Source organism: Pangasianodon hypophthalmus, chromosome 11 (assembly GCF_027358585.1).
Source record: "Pangasianodon hypophthalmus isolate fPanHyp1 chromosome 11, fPanHyp1.pri, whole genome shotgun sequence".
Taxonomy (NCBI): domain Eukaryota; kingdom Metazoa; phylum Chordata; class Actinopteri; order Siluriformes; family Pangasiidae; genus Pangasianodon; species Pangasianodon hypophthalmus.
The window spans coordinates 3677261-3698637 of NC_069720.1; the positions used below are offsets into that span (position 1 = coordinate 3677261).

Consider the following 21377-nt stretch of genomic DNA (forward strand, 5'->3'; position numbering starts at 1 on the left):
GGAAACCGCAAATAAATGACTCCTTACAGAAAACGTGCACACTGTCCCCCATACGGGTTTAATTTGTTACTATAGAAAGGGTGTGTATTATAAAACAAGTGCATTAATATAAACCTGTGATTTGTCTTACAGCCTGAACTATTGTCAGAGCTCCTGTTAGAGAAATTTAATCAGCAGTCCGAGTGGAGAGGTTGTCAAGACATAGCCATAGGTAATCAAGAAGATAATCAGCCCAAACAACCAGTCAAATCAACAAGAAATGGGTGCGGCATACAGAATCGGTAGTAGCGGGCATTTGCAGCCTGAAATGAAGAAAATGGTGTGTGCGAGCAAAGCAAAGAATATAAAGAAGCTTGAAATGTTATGTAGAGAGGAGCTCAAGAACTTTCTACAGCCTTGTTACACATTACAGGAACAATCTCAGTGATGTTATTCTTTCCAGGGGAGGGTTCAGCAAATATTAATTATAATGGAACCAATAATTTTAAAACCAGTATTCTGCAGGGGAAAAAAAAACTCCACAGTACATAAGAAAACATGTTTTAGCTAAAATGATACAACATCCCAAAATATTAGGCAGTGCAATCATTCTGGAGTTTAATAAACTGTATAATAAACATATAGATGTCATATTTCTGGAACATCAACATTTTTATTTTAAAAATATATCACGGCTCAAACAATACACATACTTACATACATACTTACATACATACATACATACATAATTTTGTGAAAAACCTCATACACCCACTGGTCACTTTAATAGGTACACCTATACCCATGCTCATTCATGCAATTATCTGTTCAGCCAATCATGAAGCAGCAGCAGAATGCATAAAATCATGCAGATACATTCAGCCAAGAATAAAAAAAAAAGACCAGAAGATGTGGTCTTCTGTTGCTGTACCCCAGCTGCATCAAGGTTTTAATGTTCTGAGATGCTTTTCTGCTCACCACGGTTGTAAAGAGTGCTAATTTCAGTTACTGTAATCTTCCTGTCATCTTGAACCAGTCTGGCCATTCTCCTCTGACCTCAATCATCAACAAGGTGTTTCCATGCGCAGAAGTGTTGCTCAGTAGATGTTTGTTTTTTCACACCATTCTGTGAAAAACCCATCCGGCACCAAGCATCATGCCAGGGTCAAAGTCACTGTGATCACATTTTTCCCCGTTCTGAAAATGTCTGAAAATGACGTGAACATTAACTGAAGCTCTTGACCTGCATGATTTTATACACTGCGCTGCTGACACATGATTGACAGGTGTACTGGTGTTCCTGTTAAAAGTGGTGGGTCAATGTATGTTAGAGATTTCTGCGTGTAAGTGTGCCAAATAATACAACAAAGGTTGTGCCATGTAGACAAAAGTGGATGATTCCAGTGTTCCACTCTGTATACTGAGAAAATTCCTGAAAGATGATGTGTTGCTGGGAAGTGTTTCTGAAAAGTTCGTCAGAATAATGATTATGACTGTACGCTAGTAACACTTTCCTTATCATTAGTCTGTGAAACTTTATGGAAAAACCTGGGCCTGATGATGGACACACACAAGAAGGAGAGCTGTGCTCCCTCGGTTGTGTCCCAATCCCTCACCTGAGAGCGATACTCTCCTCTCACAGAGGCCATGGCAGATCACTGAAGTCCACAGGGCCTCCGAGTCCTGCGTCAGCCTCCAGAAGACTCATGATGACAGCCATGGCCGCCTCGTCGTTACTGGGGCTGCTGGAGCCGGGTTCGTCCATGATGTCCCCGATGCTGATGTGAGAGTTATCACCTGCAGGAGATGAGCAAAGTAGTGTGACTACACAGCTGATTTTAAAAATTCTATAGATAGAAATAGAAGCAGTTCTGGAAATTCCAGACTTCCTAGACTGGCAAGAGAACCCTGCTCTCCGAAAAACATTTCAGCGTACTTCTTTCTGTGCTTTCTCATCATTGTTTAAGTATGAAGCCCTGAACAGTTACGTTTAAACTTACTTAAAAGTGAGTTGTTAGAGTAAGGGTATCCTATGGAGTCCTGGCCTGACACCATCCCCGCCGAAGGAATGTCTGGAGTTCCACCATTCTGAATCTGATCAGTTTAAAAATACAAACAGAACAATTGATTCACATTTCCTGTAAAATATATACATACATATATATATATACATATATATATATATTTATCACATTAGTAGTTGTGTCATGCTCTTACCTTCTTGCCCCCAGGAGAAGATGTGTCTGGAGGAGGTGTGCTGTTGGTGATGTTCAGCGGGCTCGAGCCACAGCTAGAGGGTGACGAGCCTCTTATCCTGTCAATCACGACTTACTGTCAGCAAGGCTCATATGCACTTATTCACACTTACATTCTGTTTGTATTTGTTATACCACAGCACTCCTGAACTCTCAGATCTGATAAAAAGGTGTAGATTAATTTTCTATAACAGCGGCTCTGACAAGAGTGCCAGTGTTTTATTAAGCACCTCACACTGGAAAGCGAGCAGCTCACCTCTGGATCTCCATCACCTCGTCTGCTATCATGCGGCCGATCTTGCCTGCTCCGGCTCTCGTGCCCCCCGGAATGCCAGGCACTGTCTGCAGAGCCCGTTTCCCAGAACCTGGAATTAATCACAAACATCATCTCTGTACATCGATCAACAAGTTGCCAAAGAGAAGAGTTCAGCTAAAAGGAGCACATAAAATAAAATAAATAATAAATTTGTGTATATATATATATATATATATATATATATATATATATATATATATATATATATATATATATATATATATATGAAACAAACTAGATACTAATACTAATACTTAATAATAAGTATTAATAATAATACTAATAATTAAATAATTTAAAAAAAAAAAAAATTTAATTAAATAATGACAGTAGGTGTTACAGAGACAAAATCTAAAAAAAAATTTTTATGTATTAAAACATTAAATCTGAAAAAATAAAAAGAGAAAAAACAACATTTAAATAATGTTGCCAACAATAATAAATACAAAAATATTTTAACACACAATCTTAAGTGCAGTGAACTCCAGAATTTCTGGCACCCTTGATTAAAAGGAATAACATGCAATGAGTGATATTTTGGGCTATAAATATATGGTTTAAAAATTATCTCTAAGTATCTCCAAATTTTCTCCAAATTATTACTTGGTAAAGCCTCCCCTGGAGATAATAAGTCTCTTCTGTAATGTATAAGAAAGCTTAAATTGTTTTTTTAAAATAGATTTTCATATAACAAAGTTTTTTTTGTTAAATAAAATGAAAATCATTTCTCCTACTTTTCATCCGGAAAATTTCAACCATTTTTTGAAATGTTTATTTTATAAAATCAGTTTTGCTCCTCACAATGAAGCGAAATATTCTGAAGTGAACTGTAAATAAAACAACTCTATAAGATTATTGTTTAAAGGATTTCCCAAGGGTGCTCTGTGGTACATGCTGATTATAAACCTCATTGTCCACTAAAGCAGAAATGACAGCAGGTGCAGCCGTGAGTGTTCTGGTATCTCACCATCAGCTGTGAGGACACTGTCCATGCTCTGGGGGGAGGCAGCGAGCTGGAGATAGCTGGGATCAGCTCCATCACGTGTACCAGCCCTGAAAAAACACAAAACCATGCATCAGTGATCCTGCAAGCTTGACTGTTACCCTATGCTCTGATTCTGTTTCTAACATGCCTCAGTATCTTTCTCTTCATAACGTAGAAGTGTGGTTTAGCTACATGACTGTGGCATGACTGGCTGCAGCACAAAGGGAGGAGGATAGCATTAGATGGATGTTTCATTTCCTTCACACAAACAGTGCTGCTGAAGAGTCACTTTGAGTCGGGCTGCATCACACCACCCTGTCACTGATTTGCAGTTAACAATACAAGAAATGCAGCTTGTCATGGTAGCTTTAACAAACCTTATGTTATCTGTACAATTTATTTTGTAAAGATATTATTATTACCTTTATGCAATTTTATGTAAACTTCTTATTCTGATATCCAGTAAATTTTATTTCCTAGACAAATATTTTAAAACTGAATTGAACAAAATGTGAGTTACAGCTGATTTTATCAGGGATGACCAGCATCTCTCCATAGACTTATAGCTGGCTTGTCTATGGCACTTGCTTATGGACAATTCTTGTCACTGCTAACGTAGTGCAGAGGTAATGCAGAGGTGTTGGTGTAGTTAGCAACAGCAGCTAACGTGGCATTTAGGTTTCCTAAATACCTGAGATAATTATACATCACGCTATGGCAGGTTTTGCTTTCACACTGTCCTAAAGGACAGAATACACACTGCCTTAATGGAGGCCGTTGATCACTTACGAGACGACTGTGTTTGTAGCGACGATGTACTCGACTTCCTTGGTCCAAGGGTTCATGAAACTGAACCAGCGACTTCTCAGAGTGATGAAGGAGCCATCTTTAACCTTGAACTTGTAACAGTTAGTGTTGATTTTATCTCGCATCTGCAGCACTGAACAGAGGACAAACAGCAAATAATTCAATTGGTCACACGCACAACCATATATACAGTACGACGTGCAGTGAAATGCTCAGAGATTGTTAATCATTTTAATACTGTTAATAATTTCCAGTGGTGGTATACCAAGTATACTCTTCCAAATAAAACATACATAAGGACAATTGTATATTAATTTCCATAAATTATCTATTTATTTCCATAAATGTCACTCCACTGAAGTATGTATGTCATTCCAGCCTCATACAGTATGATGCCAAATATTTTTACCTTGTCTGTGGCATTCAGCGAGGTGTCCGATGTCATCCTGATGAAAATACTCATAGAAAGATGTCCCCAGAAGCTCCTGGGGTAGATAGGCGAGAATGGCAGTGGCCCTGGAATGATACAAGTTGTCATGAATGGATGAAATGTTTTTATTTAGGCTACTTTCTAATCTCGTCTGGGATGTGAGTCTGCGCATGTTGGATAAGGAGCCAGTTTAAGAAATGCAGCAGTAAAGAAAAAAAAAAACTAGCTTTCCAGTTCCTTCAGAGTTGCCCCTGGCCTGTTGGTTGCTTGTCTGACTAATGCCATCCTTGGTGGAGTTGTGGTTGCGCCATATTCTTTCAATTTTTAACAATGGATTTAATGGTGCTGCATGGGATGTTCAAAGTTTCTTAGATTTTTTATAGCCGTATATATTTTTTTGTTTAGGTATGTTCTCTAATGAACTCTGGGGCCTACGATTTTTATTTGCAAACTATATTGTTTTTTTTTTTTGTTTTTTTTTCCCCACATCAATATTATGGGTTATTTTGTGTAGATGCGTGACATTTAATCCCAATTAAGTCCATTTCAGTTTCAGGCTGTAACACTACAAAATGTGGAAATCTTCAAGGCGGGGGTGAATAATTATGCAAGTCACTGTATCAAGATAGACATAGATTTTATCGTCTTATTACTTATTTGTATATCATATTTATGACACAGTCAATTAAATGCAAATGAAATCTGTAAACAGAAGCTGCTTTTAGACAATCAGTGTGTTAGCGTCTTTAAATGCAATTTTCTCCTTTTTCATTGATGGGCGTAGCCAGACTTTAAATTTAGTTTTACTTTACTTGTGAATGAGATTTGCATAAATGACTGCAATTTGAGTTCAGGAAATCATGTAGTTTTCAGAAGTAAAATATAATAGAATACGGCGACATCTGACCATGCGAAGGGTTTTCCCAGGCTGCATAAAAACTCGCCAGTGTCTGAAGATCCCAAATGTTCTACTGACACACAAAAACACTGTGCCATTGTATCACACAGTGGCCCAGAGACACAGAGAGATATCACTATTAGGCTGACTGGATGTCCTATATATTGTAATTTCTCTTCAGGCTGTCTCTTCAGACTTTCCCCATGTTCTTGGAACAGTTTTTGTGGGGAGAAATGTAGTCACTGTACAGACTGGACACCTCGGCAACAGTGCACAGAAATCTAGTAATAAAGTCAGCATGTCCTAAACGTCCACCATGAAACATGTCCACAGTGCCAGCGTGTGGACGCAGGTTTAAGCTTAATTAGAATCCGTTCCAAAAATACTTTGTCCCGATTAATACGATAAGACTTTAATATTTGCAAAATAGTCTAAACATTTAACACACATAACAAAGTACGCCTAAGACTTCCACATGATCTAATTCTTGTATTATTTGTTGATCCAGATTAACCAGTTATTTGACCAAATCTACTTTTTCATTTCAATTCAGAATGCTCAGTTCACCATGTCATTTCATAAAAGAAAGATCTGGATCCTGTTTCAAATTAAAGCATTAAGCGATGAGACAATGTGCATTACAGTGATTTTATTACGGATAAAGACATTCTTAGGCATGAAACAAAGCTAAGTGCCTAAAACTCCCTTCAAAAGTACCGAAAACCTGCTTTTATTTAAAAAAAAATATGACAAAATCCACTTTTCAATAAATTATTTCATTTATTATTAATAATATTCACTATAAACAATTCTTCCACCAGACAGTCATGGTTGCTAAGCAACATAAGGTACAAAGTTTAGGGCATTAAACTGCAAAAGTTTTAATGATTTAAAAAAACAACTTGCACATTAATACAGAATTCAGTTATTGGGATGCTGTTGCAGGTGTGTGCATATCAAGGATTTTACAATGGTTTTGAACACAGCTCAGCCAGTTAGACTTTGGAAACAAAACTATCCACTCACCTCTGATCAACAAAGACGAACTTGCCGTCGATGGCGTGGCGTGAGACGTACTCGGTCGGTTTGACTCGGATGTCTCCGTTCATTGGCTGAGCGACGATGTGGGGGTGGAGACGGCCGATGGCCACCAGGCAGCTCAGATTGCAGCCTTCGTTATCGGGCTCGTTGTCCTCGTCCAAGCCCTTCTGCATGGGTGGCCAGCTCTTCAGATAGCCCGTGCTGTGGATGGTGCAGAAGCTTTTGCGGTCGGCTGCAGACGACAGGATACAAGGTTTTAGCCTGAGGTCATTGATTAGATTCAAAAGCGCCAATGACAGTCAACTGAGAAACTGAAATGACAGGATTCTGATTGTAGTATACTATGATCAATCTGAAATAGTCATACTCTAGCTATAATATGTCTAACAATATTTCTCTGTGCACTTCTTTAAAACAGTGAATTCCACTTTTTTAAAGAACAAAGTTTCTGTATTGTTTTTTGATAAACTAAGAGTGATCCTCATAATACATAATTTAATGCTATGCCCTTTAATAACATACACTATGAAAATGTATAGACAAATATTATGATTCCAAAAACTTTGCTACTGGGGTATAAACTGAGTTGCCAGTTCAGTGTACCTAATAAAATGTTCAAATACTATTCAAATTATTTATGTATACAAAGGCAAAAGGAAATCATATTTAAAGGTCAAGCATTTAGGTCTCCTGCAGTTGCTAAACTTTTTTTAGCTAAAGGACTTTGAATGTTTTATGCAGAGAAAGAATACACACATTAAATAAATGCATGGCATTTAAGGCATACAGGGGTGGGAGTGTCCCTCTTTCAGACAATATGATATACAGTATACAGTAAGACACAAAAACAATACAGTTAAACAAGTAACAATCAGATCCACATGATTCAGGCCCGAGCCAATATGATTCAGTTCAATTCAATTTAAGTTTTCCACCAGAGTGTTATAACATAAGAGATATAAGAGGTCAGCCTACTGCTATAACATAAGTGATATAAGAGGAACTAAATGTTCTGCAGATATTGCACAACATTAAACGTAGCGATAAATGGATAAAAAGTATGACATGTTGTTCTTTAATTCCATCACCTCTTCTATAGGCAAAGAGGACACCTGGGAAATAATTCTGGGGGACGTCTATTGCCCTTGAGCTCTGGGAGAAATGTGAACTCTCTCATTCTGTCGTGCACTCTCTCTCTCTCTCTCTCTCTCTCTCTCTCCAACACACACACACACACACACACACACACACACACACACACACACACAAACCAGGCAGTGTGCATCGATTTTTGACGGCAGTATTGGGTTTTAACCGCTTTCCTTTTCGATTCAAACTGGATCTTGGCTCGTAAATCAATGCAGCAGTATCGAAAACTGCTGGATAGCATCTCCTATTCGAATCCATTTTTCTTTTCACTCCTAATTTTTCACTCCAAAAAAAAGTCCTGTTTTTGTTTGACTCAACCTCAAATGGGCTTTTACTGGTCATTATGGTGCATTATGTAATTTGTAGAGCATCACTTTTCATGCCCTATTAGTAGTAGTAAGCACATATAGTAAATAGGAAACCATTTACTATTTAGACTGTTTTACGTGGGGGTCTAAATACCAGGCATCCCAAAAATGTACTTTAGAAATCTTGTCTCACCTTTCTTTTTGGAGCAGGTGGAGGCGAAGTCCTTGTCCTCCATTTTGATGAGAGGTCTGTTACTTTTCATTCTGCAGAAGAAGGAGCGACGGGCCCCAGAGCACAGCCTGGATGGCCCTGGCGCGATGTCCGTTTTTACCGGCAGTCCGGCTGAAAGACAAACACAACACACACTCTGATTTTCACTCTGGCATGGCTGTCAATCAAACTTCACATCTTCACTGCAAATTAACATGTTTTCCAACCCAGACTTATTAATTAACTACAAAACTAGAGCTACATTAGATGTATATTTATGAGACATTAAGCCTGTACACCATGACTTTATAACCTCCATCCCCAACCCCTTAGTGGCCAAAATGAAATCAGAAATCCAAGATACTTTTGGCATCGATGAGTCGCTCCCTTGGCACCGTGTCAGACGAGGACAGCTGCTCCTTGACTTTGGCAATGTCCTTAGGATGCAAATAATCAAACAAGCTCTGGCCAATCAGGTCATTCTGCCAAGAGACAGAAGGTTACACGGATGAGCTAGCAGTCTTATCAACACAATTTGTACTTTTAAATAAGAACAACATAAGTCATACCATGCCTAAGCAGTTGAACTCACTTGGCTGTAGTTCAGGATCTTGTACACAGACTCAGAAACGAAAAGAATCTTTCCCCGATCGCAGCCGACCACAAAGAGAAAGCCGTCAGCAGCCTGTGGGTCCGACATGAAATTATAATCAAAACCCAAAATCCAACATTAGTCAGAGACTTAAGCTTACAAAGCAGTGGCACATACCCTCAGTATCAAGTGTTTCAGTTCATCATCTGACAGAAAGGCTGGTTTGTAGTTAGCTTCGGTGTAAGGGTTTGCAGCACCTTACAGATAAACAAAATGAACAATTACAACAGTGCATAATGAATATGCAACGGGATACTGCAAAATGATCAATGACAGGGTTTTTATTATTTTCCAGTAACAGCACATCCTGAAGTGTTTGATTCTTCTTATACCACAGCAATGCGAGCAGTTTTTTTTATTTATTAAAGAACGACACCTCGTATATCTTCTAGTTACGTTTAATCATGTGGAGCTTCCAAAACAGAAGTTCATGTTATTGCTTATGTTATAGTGGCTATAAAGTTTCCTCACCAGCATCTCTTTTTCTCTTTCTATTGAAGTTAGTAGGACAAAAAAATACACAGCTTGTCATGTCACTGAGAAACAACAAAGCATAAACTACTATGTCCAGAAGACTTTCCTATGTTGGAAAACTTAAAGTTACAGATTTACCTCTGACTGTTACACTGGAGATTTAGTCAGACATTTTGATAAATAGCTCTTCTCTTAGGTATAGGTGCAGATCTGGCTGCTCATTGGCATAGAGAGCTAAGAGAGCATAAAGCGCTATGGTAAACTGGCTCTAACATCTGGCTCTACGCTGTCAAACTTAAATCTGCTTGAGTCCCCACTTGCACTCTAATGAAAATATCCACCCTTTTAAACCACTGTATGTTCTTAAATACACATGACAATTTGTTCTCTCTGGCTGTCGGCCCTAACCTGCCTTATGCCGTACTCCTGCGGCCTGGTGTGATCCTGAGACATTTCTCCATGAGCCAGTGCCAGATGCTGACACATTTCTCCTGCTTTGGCTCTTCTCACCCTCCAGACCTGACTGACTCATTTTAATGCTCTACTCCAGCTCTGTTCTTTCTGCTTCATCACTGGGAGCTTTCTGCACTTGTGGCACACTTACAGTAATTGTGGATAATCACACATGAATACCCTGATAATTTGCTCCTCCCACAAACAGTTTATGCCTAAAACTTTCTGCTTCAGTGGATAATTTTACCTGAATCCTGTAGACTTGTGCCTCCTAAGTGCTGCTGCTATAATCATAAAGGTTGTCCTATGTTCATCCAAAGACTCTATTCATAATAATATCATACCAAACATTCCATATTCTTTCGATACATTTATTACTGTTTGCTTTTTCTGTCTACTCTAATGATTTATAATCTCATGTCACCCAGAGCCAGTGTCTGGTTCCCCTCAAGCTCTTCCCCTCATTTCATCTCAGGGAGTTTTTCCTTGCCACTGTTGCCAATGGCTTGCTCATTAGAGATCGAAATCTACATGTAGATTTCTCAAAAGCTGATTTGTGACCATTTCTATTCTTAAGAGCATCTCTTTTACCTCGTAACGTTTTCATGTGCTGGACGGCCATGCGCAATACAGTCAGTTTGTCCAGTTTGCGGGACATGGCATTGCAGGTAGGCACTAGTGAAGCCAGCTCATCAATGAAGCTGTTCATTTTGTCCCTGCGTCGCTTCTCAATCTGACTGTGAGCCTCCCTGCGAAGGGCACAGGAATAAGATTCATGAAGCAACAAAGCCCTGTAGTAGGGTCCAAAAGTCTACCACTGCAAAGAAGTTCTCAGAAATTTTACTCATTTATGGAATTTGTGGAATACATTAATAATATATATATATATTATATATTATATATAAAACTGAAATATCTCACTATACTGTTCGTAACATCAGATATTTGATTTCAATTGTAACAAACACACCGGCCAATTTAAAATAAAAACACCTGTACACCTTCTCATTCATGCAATTGTCCAATCAGTTAATCATGTGGCAGCAACACAATGCATAAAATCATGAAGACAGGTTTCAGTTAATGAAGAAAAGCTTCAGTTAATGTTCATATCAAACATCAGAATGGGGAAAATATGATCTCAGTGACTGTGGTATGGTTGTTGGTGCCAGAACCGACTGGTTTGAGTATTTCAGAGAATCGTTTTCTGTCCTGGTTGGGTCAGTCTGTGCCCACTATAGGCTCAGGTTCCTGTTCTTTGCAGACAGGAGTGGAACCCAACGTGGTCTTCTGCTGTTGTAGCCCATATGCCTCAAGGTTCGAGGTGTTATGCTTTTCTGCTTACCACAGTTGTAAAGAGTGGTTATTTGAGCTACCGTCGCCTTCCTGTTAGCTTGAACCAGTCTGTCCATTCTCCTCTGACCTCTCTCATTTCTACCTGCATGATTTTACGCATATCTGCATGATTTTATGCATTGCGCTGCTGCCTCATGATTGGCTGACTGTATAAATGAATGTGCAGGCGTACAGGTCTCATAATAAAGTGGACGGTGAATGTATTCGTGCTCCTAGCGCTTCAAGTTGTAGGTGTATATTTTTTACTTATATGCTTTTTGAATTGACATGATTAATTCTGCTATGCAATATGGTTTACAAGACTAAAGCCATACATAGGAGTGAAGATGCAGAAATGCTACCTGGCATTCTTTATCCGGCCTTGTTGATCAATACAATCCCTGTTAACAGGCAAAAAAAAAAAAAATTTTACAAAATGAAATTTGAATCCAATCAGACTACAGGTTTCCTAATCTATAATTTAACATTTTAATTGCTAAAATGTGTTAACGCTTTTATAGTTACCTTCCAATTTGCTTGTCCTTGTCCATATCCATACTGTCCCTTGACAAATTATAAAGCATAAATTGAAGCAATTATTTCGGTAAATGTTTACATTAAATATAAAAGGTGCATATATGGAGAAAAAGCCAAAAAAAAAGTTAAATCAACTTTAATTAAATGTAATAATTTTTCATTAGTGAATCAACATGCGACTGTTTAATGCAAATACTATAACGGCTCATTTTAAAGATCTGTAAAACAAAGTATTATCTACAGATATTTAATACTCTGTATTAAAAAAGAGTGGCTGGTGAGAGAATGGTGTTTATAGCTGCTGTAAGATAAGTGATAACAGAAACTTGCTTTATAGACAATCCACAAAATTAAATGTAACTATAAACTGTTAAAATGTGTTGTTCTTTAATTCATAAAAATGTAATCTTTAGCAAATAAAACATGGGACATGCCGTTATAGGAAAATAATCAACCTTGAGGTGGTAACAGGGTGGTTGACCTGAACATGTTGATGACAGCAGTGCTGCATGCATGTTTAACTTTCGCTATAAAGAACAACATGACCTACAGGAATGTAATTCAGAGTTGGACTTACTGGTAGTCGGTGGAGCTGCCTTTCCTCTTGCGGGTGTAGTCCATGGAGGACGTGCTGATGGAACTGCTGATGAGCTCCGTGGAGCTGGGAGACATGAACTCATTCATCGTAGAGGAGATGTCCATTCTCTGGTCTGCCATGAGATCATCTGCAGAAATAAACACACCAATCAGTCGAGCCAGTCTGATAACTGAAGCACTGAATTGGAGAAAAACAGAAGTGGCATCATAAAAATTGCTTTCACAACTCACCACAAAGATTCATGAGGACCGTCGTTCTCAGACCATCTCATGAAGCGTTTGTTCGTAAACTGCAAAGAACGGAGGCTCGAGTGAGACAGTGGGCATGGTGTCTTAAGACAGAGTGGAAGTAGGACATTTAATAACACTATCAGCCTGTCACCCAGACATATGTAGGAATAAATGGCACAGTCATTATATCTATCAAGGCACAACAATATGATGCAGGATTCAAACAGAAGTGATGAAAAAGGAAAAAAAAATGTCATTCATTTTTTGTTATTCAAAAAAATGCATGGTGTCGTTCATGTCAGGTCAAAGTTGATTATTTTCCTAGAGCAGCACATTTTGAAGTAGATTTTTTATTTATTAAATAATGACATATTGTACTTTTTTTCCATTTGTAGGTACATTTTATGTTGTGGAGCATCCACAAAACAAGTCATATCCACACCAGCCTTTCTTTATGTCTCTGCTGAAGTTAATAAAGACAAAAAAACATTACAGGGAAACTGTAAAGCACAAAGCCTCCTTCCTGAAGACTTTCCTGTGGTGGAAAACCTACTGACTGTTACAAAGTACTGACACTGGAGACTCCTTTCATAAATGGTAAATAAACATCGCCCCACAGAAAGCTTCACCAAATCAACAATTACACTTTTTTTTCTTTAAATAATCTGTTTCTGTTTGTTTATACGAGATATAAATCCCTACAGAAATGATAACCTATTAGAATGAGTTCAGTAATATAAACCCGTGATTCGCTTTACAGGCAGAACTACTGTTGAGCTGCTGTTATAGAAAATTAATCAGCACCTTCCGAACAATCACTTTGCTTAAAGCATCTAATATCGTATTAATATCCAAAGGATTAACACAAGTGACCTTGACATTTTAAAAGGAGTTTATCGCATGCTCTTAGCTAATGCTTTTCTCTCCCATGTGAGCATTTGATTTATCTGATTTATTAAAGGCTTCAAGAAGGCGTGTGAAAAGCAGATGACCTCAGGTTATGTACTGCTGTCAGAAGCAGTGAGTCATCTCAAAATTGATTTTTCAGTGGCTTATTTCCCATTTACTCCCCCAATATGTTGCAGCCAATCCAGATCAGACTGTTCCACACAGATGACAGATGACAGGTTTCCTCCCTGTGAAGCAACTGTGCAGATGATCTAGTATGAACGTTTTTACATTAGATCACCCGATATCAAACTCACTCTGAAAACAGAAAATGACAGTAGGTGTAGTTTCCGGCATTCACACACCACTCTAAGGGTGTAAAATATACTTCACTTTCACCACGCGCACCTGCTCGCATGCAGCTGCTACCCGAGTGGCATTGCTCACAAACTCTCTTGTGTAACTTATACACATCTGGAGGATTAAACATTGTGGCCAGTAAACGGCATGTCAGAAAAAAAATGTCTGTCCATCTGGTTTCCAAGTCAAACTGTAATGTCTAGCAATTTCATGCACAGTAACGTTAAATAGACGGACAAGCTTTGTTTCTCTTTAAAAACTTTCTACCATCAGTGTAATTGCTGTCATGATCTGTGTCTCAAATCAAAAACCCTTACTGTACAATCAAAAATATACTAATCTAGAAAATTCAGATGACTGGTACTCAAAGCATATTTAAGAGGTTTTTAAAATACAAACACTAACTGTAATAGGAAAACCATTAGTGTTAGTACTTAGAACACAACATTAGTTTGTGTATTCCACTGGGGACACAGTGGCACATGCTGCTATACTGCCACAAGCTGTGTGCCAAATGACCGCGGGATACGCGTGGCGGCCATCTTGTGCACGTGTAAGTATAAATCAGCCTTAAGGCTCCAGGTAACTGTCTTCTAAAACCTACAGCTTAACTTTCAATGACACCTTTTTTCATTGTATACCACAGCTCTGCTGAATTCTCGAATCTGACTGGTCAGAAAGTATTCATTCATTTTCTATAATAGCAGGTCTAACTGGTAATCAAATCATAGATTTATATTAATGCACTCATTCTAAAATGCTATGGTTTCTATAGTGATAACTCCTTCACAGGGACTTGTAGGGCAAATGCTCTACATGATCGAAGGCTAACAACAAAAAAAATTTAAAAAAGAGGTATTATTTAACAAAGAAAAGCCACCAGTGGCTACTTTTACATCAATATTCCAATATCAATCGCAATTTGGCAATATTCTAATTTAGTATTGAGTCATGTAAACACCTCAATACCGTTTAAGGTCTATATTCGGGTTGCAGTCATATTCAGAATACGATGTTTATATGTGTACAGGCATCGGAATATTGCTGTATACATGGTTGTTGTAAGTATGTCCGAGTTGCAATTCTTAAATATCTAGCCTACAGCTAAGTATCTGTTAGCACCCACGATTCCTTGCAGACTGAGCATGTGTGAATAAGGTGTTTACATGCAACAAATTTCCGATTAAAATGGGCTTAATCTGAAGCGGGCAATCGGATTGCCGAGTTTACATGACTCAATACTAATTAGAATATTGCCAGATTCTGATTAATATCAGAATATTGATGTGCATGTAAACGTAGCCATTGACATGGTGAAGATTTCTGTGAGGAGATGTTTATTTAACATTTATGGAAGTAGTCTCCATAATCATAGCTTTGTATCAGTCAGCAAGTTTTGATAGAGGACTTTGCACTTTCTGGTTCCCCAGAAACATGACAAGCTGCAATTTTTTTTTGTCTTATTAACTTCAAGAAAGAGAGAAAAAGAGAAGAACAGTCAGTTAAAAAATTAAAGGAAAAAAACAGGCTAAAGTTTGTTATTAATGTGTTTTGGACTACCATGAGTCAGTATTTGATGATGGTGGTGGAGACGCTGTTTAACAAATCATTCCAAAAACCTCTCATAAGTGTTTGACTGGGTGGAGATCTGGTGAATGTGAAGGCCATAACATATGATTTCTATTATTTTCATCCTCATCAAACCATTCAATGAATCCTCGTGCCTGTGGGTGGGGGTGGGGTTATCCTGAAAGTTTTCAGGATAGAAATATTTCATCATAGGATAAAGATGATCGGTCAGCAGAACTTTGTACTTATCTGCAGTCACTCTAATGGAATAAGTGGAGCCAAACTATGCCTGCAAAAATAAATACCCCCATAGCATATAGCTTAGCATATAAATATATAGATTACTCATCTATATATCTTTAACTACTATTTATTTATAGTTAAAAGCTACAAAATAACAACCTTCCACCTGATGAGAACTGTGGTGGGTGTCTCCTTGGCATTTCAAAGTGGTTTGTCCTTCTTCCCCAACAAGCCCTGTAAAGGCCGGGTATTCCCATAAGAGCCTTCAGTGTTTTCACCCAGAATGACTCAAAATAATCTTTATAATTAAAATGTGATCTTCAATAGTGTCCAAGACGGTCCAAGAGTTGACTTTTTAGTTTAAACTTCTTTCTATTTTCACGTTAATTAACGGTTTCCTACCATTGGGTTTCCTGCTTAGCCATGCAGCGGCGCTTTAGTTCTTTCGTCTGTCCAGGTCTCTCACCTAGAGAGTACACTCTGCTCAAACAGACAGATAGAACCAGATATAGCACTGCTTCAAACAAATCTGACCTGATCTCATCAACGAAATGACCAATGATGGTTTATGGTCTTCTAGTATCTTATATATTGTGCAGTAGCAGGACCTCTGTAGAGAAGATCTGCTCTTTATCCTGCACTTACTTTATACAGATCTCAATCTTTCTCAAGCAAAATCAAGTGGACTAGCATTTTCCTCAGAGTATCTGTTAATCATTAACTGTTCAATAAGAAACTAATCACAACAGATGAGAGACTTCAGGCGCTGAGACTCTCATCATATTAGAACAAGCTCTAGTGGCGTGTCAGGTGACAGGAAGTCTTTTGAAAATTAATTTATAATAGCAGCCTTATTCTAGTGAATAAAAGAATATGGAAGAACATGACGTGTGAGTCAAATTATCCAACATTACAGCCCTGCTAGTGGACAAAACAATGACAAAAAAAAGGCTGGTTGCATTAGCAATGAGGAAATAAAAGCCAGCCAGATGGACATAAGCCAAAAGTGAAAGAAAGGAAAAGCAAAAACTGGGAGAATGTAGGTCAGCTGGGTAATTCTGTTAATACACAGCCTTTTTAAAGACAAACCTAAAGCCTAACCTAGCTGTTACTCTCTGTTGTGCCGTGTTCATTTATACACTTGTCACATGTAAGCGAGTGACCAGTCCAGCCAGAGGCTGTGCATTAGTGATACACTGACATGTAAACCAACTTAACCTCCATAATACTCTGTTTTAAATCAGTTTTTTTTAAATACAATTTTTCAACTTAACATTGTCATAGTCAATAATGTAGTCTATAAGATCTTTTTTATATCAAACTCTTGTAGTTTTATTTAAACTGTTTTTAATAAAATAAAGCTAAAAATAATAATAAAAAAGGAAACCCCTTGACTATTACCAATAGGTTTAATTTTAATGTGTTTTTTCAAGTCCATGTGTATTAATGTTTGCCAAAAAATATTTTAACTAATATATTTAATGATTCAATTCGAATATTATTGACAAACCTCTTATTGTTGAGATAAAACAAATAAAGCGAAAGCATTTTTATTTGCAGAATAACCTACTGTTTTCATTTTATTCTCTTTGCACCAGAATATCACATCTGATAAAACACCAGTTTATTAGTTTGTTATGTAAAATAAGGAAATGCAAGCACATTTTCAGTGCAGTGTATTATAACAGCAATTAGTAATCTGACACACGCCAAAAAGTACAACCACAGCCCTTAATGTTGCCTCCTTATTATTCACTAATTTATCTTACAGCGTGTTATTCAGTAACTGTTATGAATTATTCAGTAACTACAGTGAAACTAATAGGAAAGGAAGTTATAAGAGTGAGGAATGCAAGTCTGGAACCACTGGAGCTTTAAAGGTAGCTTTAAACAGTACAGCTTTCATTCAGAGAAAAATTGGAGCATCTGGCAGCCGATTAAGTTTCAGTGCAACTAAAGCCAGTTAACAACAAAGTACTGGCAGTGTCAGAAATATTTTTAATAAAATCTCAGTGTGACCGCAGCTACAATGCTCGTCTAAATGGCACCAAAAGGATGATGGAACAGGACAACACAAAACTTAATCATGTTAGCAGCCTACATGCCTGTAGTTTCAAAGCTACCCCACATGCGATTGGACAAAATAATATCCTTAATACCTCAAGCTCACTTTAAAGAATGGACATTCAGTGTTGTTTTATCCAGCCACAAACGGCTCCAAACTCTCCTTTGCCTTTTAAATATTTTCTCTAGACGTAACATTGCTACTATTATACCGAGGGCTAGAACATAGTAATTTTCTTTAATTGCAGCTCTATCTTCATCTGAGAACACGTTATTCCACAGTCTGTTATAGAGCTCCTCCAAGGTTTTATCGTACAATGTGACAAGTCAAAATATTATAAGATTGATGTAATAACGCAGTCTAAAACTGGCTTTTGCATTCAACTGATGACTACATACATCTTTAATGTTGAGTTGTTAGTAAAAATGAATTAAAATGGGTAAGGTGTGTATTCCTTGCCAAACTTACATTACCCAGGTTCCAGTCCTCAGCGACGCCTTTGACCTCCCAACACACGCAGCCAGGCACAAAACCTACAGATAAGAGGGAAAAACACAAGGTCATGGAGCCTGCTGAAGCTGACTTCTTTATTAATAGTCATTTTTTAATATGACACTAATCACTAATATGGTGAGAGCACAGAACACATGATATATAAATGAAATAAATGGTAATACCAGTGATAATATTTAAACTGCAGTGCAGTTTTGGAGAAGCAGCAGTGTGATGACTACGACATGACGGATGAGTAACAGAGAGCGATGAGTAAGACAGGATGAATAACAGATGTACAGATGGAGCACTCAGATGAAGACTGAGGGCAGCCACTTCTATATCTGCGAATCTGCATACGTTTATGCCATTATGTATGTGTGTAATAGGGGATGGTGTGGCAGGAAAAAATATTCATCTGGTGATCTGACACTATTGATATATAAATATTATTTGATTTATAAAGGAATAACTTTCTCACAATTCAGTTGCTTTACAAATGCACTGATTGAATGTTCCGCTTGACTCACTGCATCTAAACAGTTTTCCAAAGAGAAATCTTCTCCTATTATTCTGCAGTCTGTTTCTATGGACTTGTCCCAAAGCAGTTGGTAAACAGCTAAGACGTCCACTCACATGGACGAATAACACACGCTGAGCCTTCTGTCCTCAAGAACACATTGTTGAGCAGACACTCCACTCAATCCTCTCAATCCTAGCACAGAGTTTGCTGGTAGATGTGTATACATATTTTCAAATGGGATCAATAAAATCAATCCAATTGCATGTTTTAATGATAATCCATTCACAATGCAAGTCAAACTTCATCCTCATTACTGTTTAAATGAGGCCTATATCAGTGAAAGTGATTCAAATTAATTCTATGTACAATTATGTAATGATGGGGCAATACAATCTACTGATTTATGTATCAAAATCATTTACACAGTGTATGTTAAACTAAAATCATCCGTCAATATGGTAAAATGATGACTTCTTTATATAGCATTATAAGATATTGCTGTTTCCAACACATAAACTCTGTTGGTTGGAAACAAATCCATCCAAATATAACCCTGTACATTTACATTCTCTAATCTTGCTTAGGGTTCACATCGCCCCTCCTAGTCGTGGGAGTGCTGTGGTTATCTCTGAGCTCTTTTCAGAGCAGTCGTAGCGTAGTCATGTTCGTCATTCCACATTATTTGCAGATGTTATCCAGATAGAAGGAACTCCAGTCCTTTGCAGGGCACCACACACACACACACACACACACAGACACTCTGTCAATCCACCCACTGCCATGCTTTCAAGAAGTAACCAAAGAACCTGGAGGAAACCATCACAGACTTGGGAAGAACAAACTCCACCCAGACAATAACCTGAGCTCAGGATCACACCACTGGAGCTGTGAGGTAGCACCGCGCCACTACCGTGTCCCCATTTTGCTTCAGAAAAACGAAATACCGTGATACAATCATATCATGCATAAGGATTGTAATGAGATCTTTTTGCCATGTCGCCCACCACTACTAGGATGCATCACCACACCTACTTTTCTAGTGGTGATCCATTTAGGGGCTTTGGATGCATTCTTTGCATAGCTGATCATTATCATTGCACAGATCTGGCAACCTGTATGAATGAAAACAGGAGCTACTTTGTTATCCTGCTGCACCAGCACGTGCCAGGAATATCATCATGAACAGCATATGCATGGGTCGCATTGTTTCTCTGTGTTTTATATATAAAAACAAAACAAAAAACAACAACAAACACAACAACAACAACAACAACAGGACAGGAACAACTGACAACAGGACAGGAACAACTGTCGTTTTAATTCCTGGAGGATCTAAAATGCTGGATAAAACACATCAGTAATGTGAACAGTCATGTGGCAGTGGCTCCGTCCAAAATGCGCATATCTCAAAAAAAAAAAAAAAAAAACCACTGCGCATTAGGATGCATAGCTGACAGGATGTGACTCATTATTCCCCTGTTTATCCATTACAGCTATTTCTCTGTATTAAATCCCAATCACACCTGTTCGGGTTTGAAAAGTTACACACATAACATTACTTAAAGTCGACTCTACAGCTTCTTATCATAACCAAACGAGCACAAATGGCTAAAAAGCATCAATGTATATTTACAGCTAAAACTGATGCGTTGTTGTTATTGTTGTTATTGTTGTTTTTTAAGTCGTACTCACATGAAGAAGGCAGAATGTACAGTCACTGTAACATGGACGGCAGAGGACAGGACATATTTACACTGACCTACTTTTCCTCATTCGCCTTGAATAACCAGCGCGCCACTAACCTACTTACGGACCAATCCGGTGCCAGCACAGAGCGAGCCTTGGCTTGACTGACCAATCAGAGAGCGGGTTATGAGCGCGGCAGCCAATGGCGTCGCGAGGATCAGGGACGCGTCCAGTGTGTTTTCGTGGCTCTCATCGTTACCGAGTCATAACATAAATACAAACAGGCGCGAGAGCTGAACAGTGGAAAGTGAAAGTGTTTAGGTAACATGTTGATGGAGGGGAAAAAAAAAGGTTTAAAGGAACAGAATAAATAAAAAGCGGTTAAAGTTCACAACAATGAGTGGAGTCAGTGATATGGCGTAGCACAGAAGATGCAAAAACACCACCTAATTACTGTTCACTGGTGAAAAGTCAGTTGTCTACATATTACTGATATTACTGTGTTTGCGTCATAGCTGCTCCATAGCTCCTAGGGGAGAGTGGGGTCAGTTGTACCAGTGTATCAATTGCTCCAATCAGTGACCATCTCCAGCTGTGACACTCACTCTGCACATGCTCAGTAGCACCCCCTGCCTGCCTGCAAAAGAACAGCAACTTAATCACTGTAGTTTTTACACTCAGATTCTGAGGTGTGAAAGTAAATTTCCTCATCTGGAGAATTGATTTGAAGTTTCAAATGTATTCATTTTTGTATGCAAATGAAATCTGTTCACTGTCTAGTTGACTATACCAGTTACCATGACTGATAGTGAGTGTGTCCTCACTGCAGCCTGTAGCGTGGTGACGTATTGGATTAGATCCACTGCGTACTGGATGTTGTAACCCTAATCCTA

The 21377-nt window shown here is 38.2% G+C and overlaps 1 protein-coding gene across 2 annotated transcripts; it reads right to left on the minus strand.

The window, feature by feature from the left end:
* Positions 1-632: 632 nt before the first annotated feature.
* Positions 633-20642, minus strand: bmal1b (basic helix-loop-helix ARNT like 1b). 2 transcript variants are annotated; one of them, XM_026930850.3, is made up of 20 exons: positions 20491-20642; positions 18252-18316; positions 12659-12717; positions 12408-12555; positions 11819-11857; positions 11656-11694; positions 10550-10707; positions 9149-9228; positions 8972-9064; positions 8744-8861; positions 8362-8511; positions 6697-6943; positions 4752-4858; positions 4325-4475; positions 3518-3603; positions 2491-2599; positions 2197-2293; positions 1980-2073; positions 1596-1776; positions 633-1442 (listed from the first exon to the last, which is right to left on the minus strand). In XM_026930850.3, exons 3-19 carry the CDS (start codon positions 12669-12671, stop codon positions 1616-1618), a joined length of 1890 nt encoding a protein of 629 aa, XP_026786651.1. In that variant the 5' UTR covers positions 12672-12717; positions 18252-18316; positions 20491-20642; the 3' UTR covers positions 633-1442; positions 1596-1615. The 2 variants fall into 2 exon arrangements, with proteins under 2 accessions (XP_026786651.1, XP_026786649.1); XM_026930848.3 differs by having other exon boundaries at positions 633-1776.
* Between the last annotated feature and the right edge of the window lie 735 nt (positions 20643-21377).

Coding starts and splice junctions, on each gene's coding strand:
- bmal1b (XM_026930850.3), bottom strand. Junction 9,065..9,148: donor TGAAACACTTGATACTGAGG/GTATGTGCCACT, acceptor TCGGACCCACAG/GCTGCTGACGGCTTTCTCTT. Junction 8,512..8,743: donor GCGACTCATCGATGCCAAAA/GTATCTTGGATT, acceptor TTTGTCTTTCAG/CCGGACTGCCGGTAAAAACG.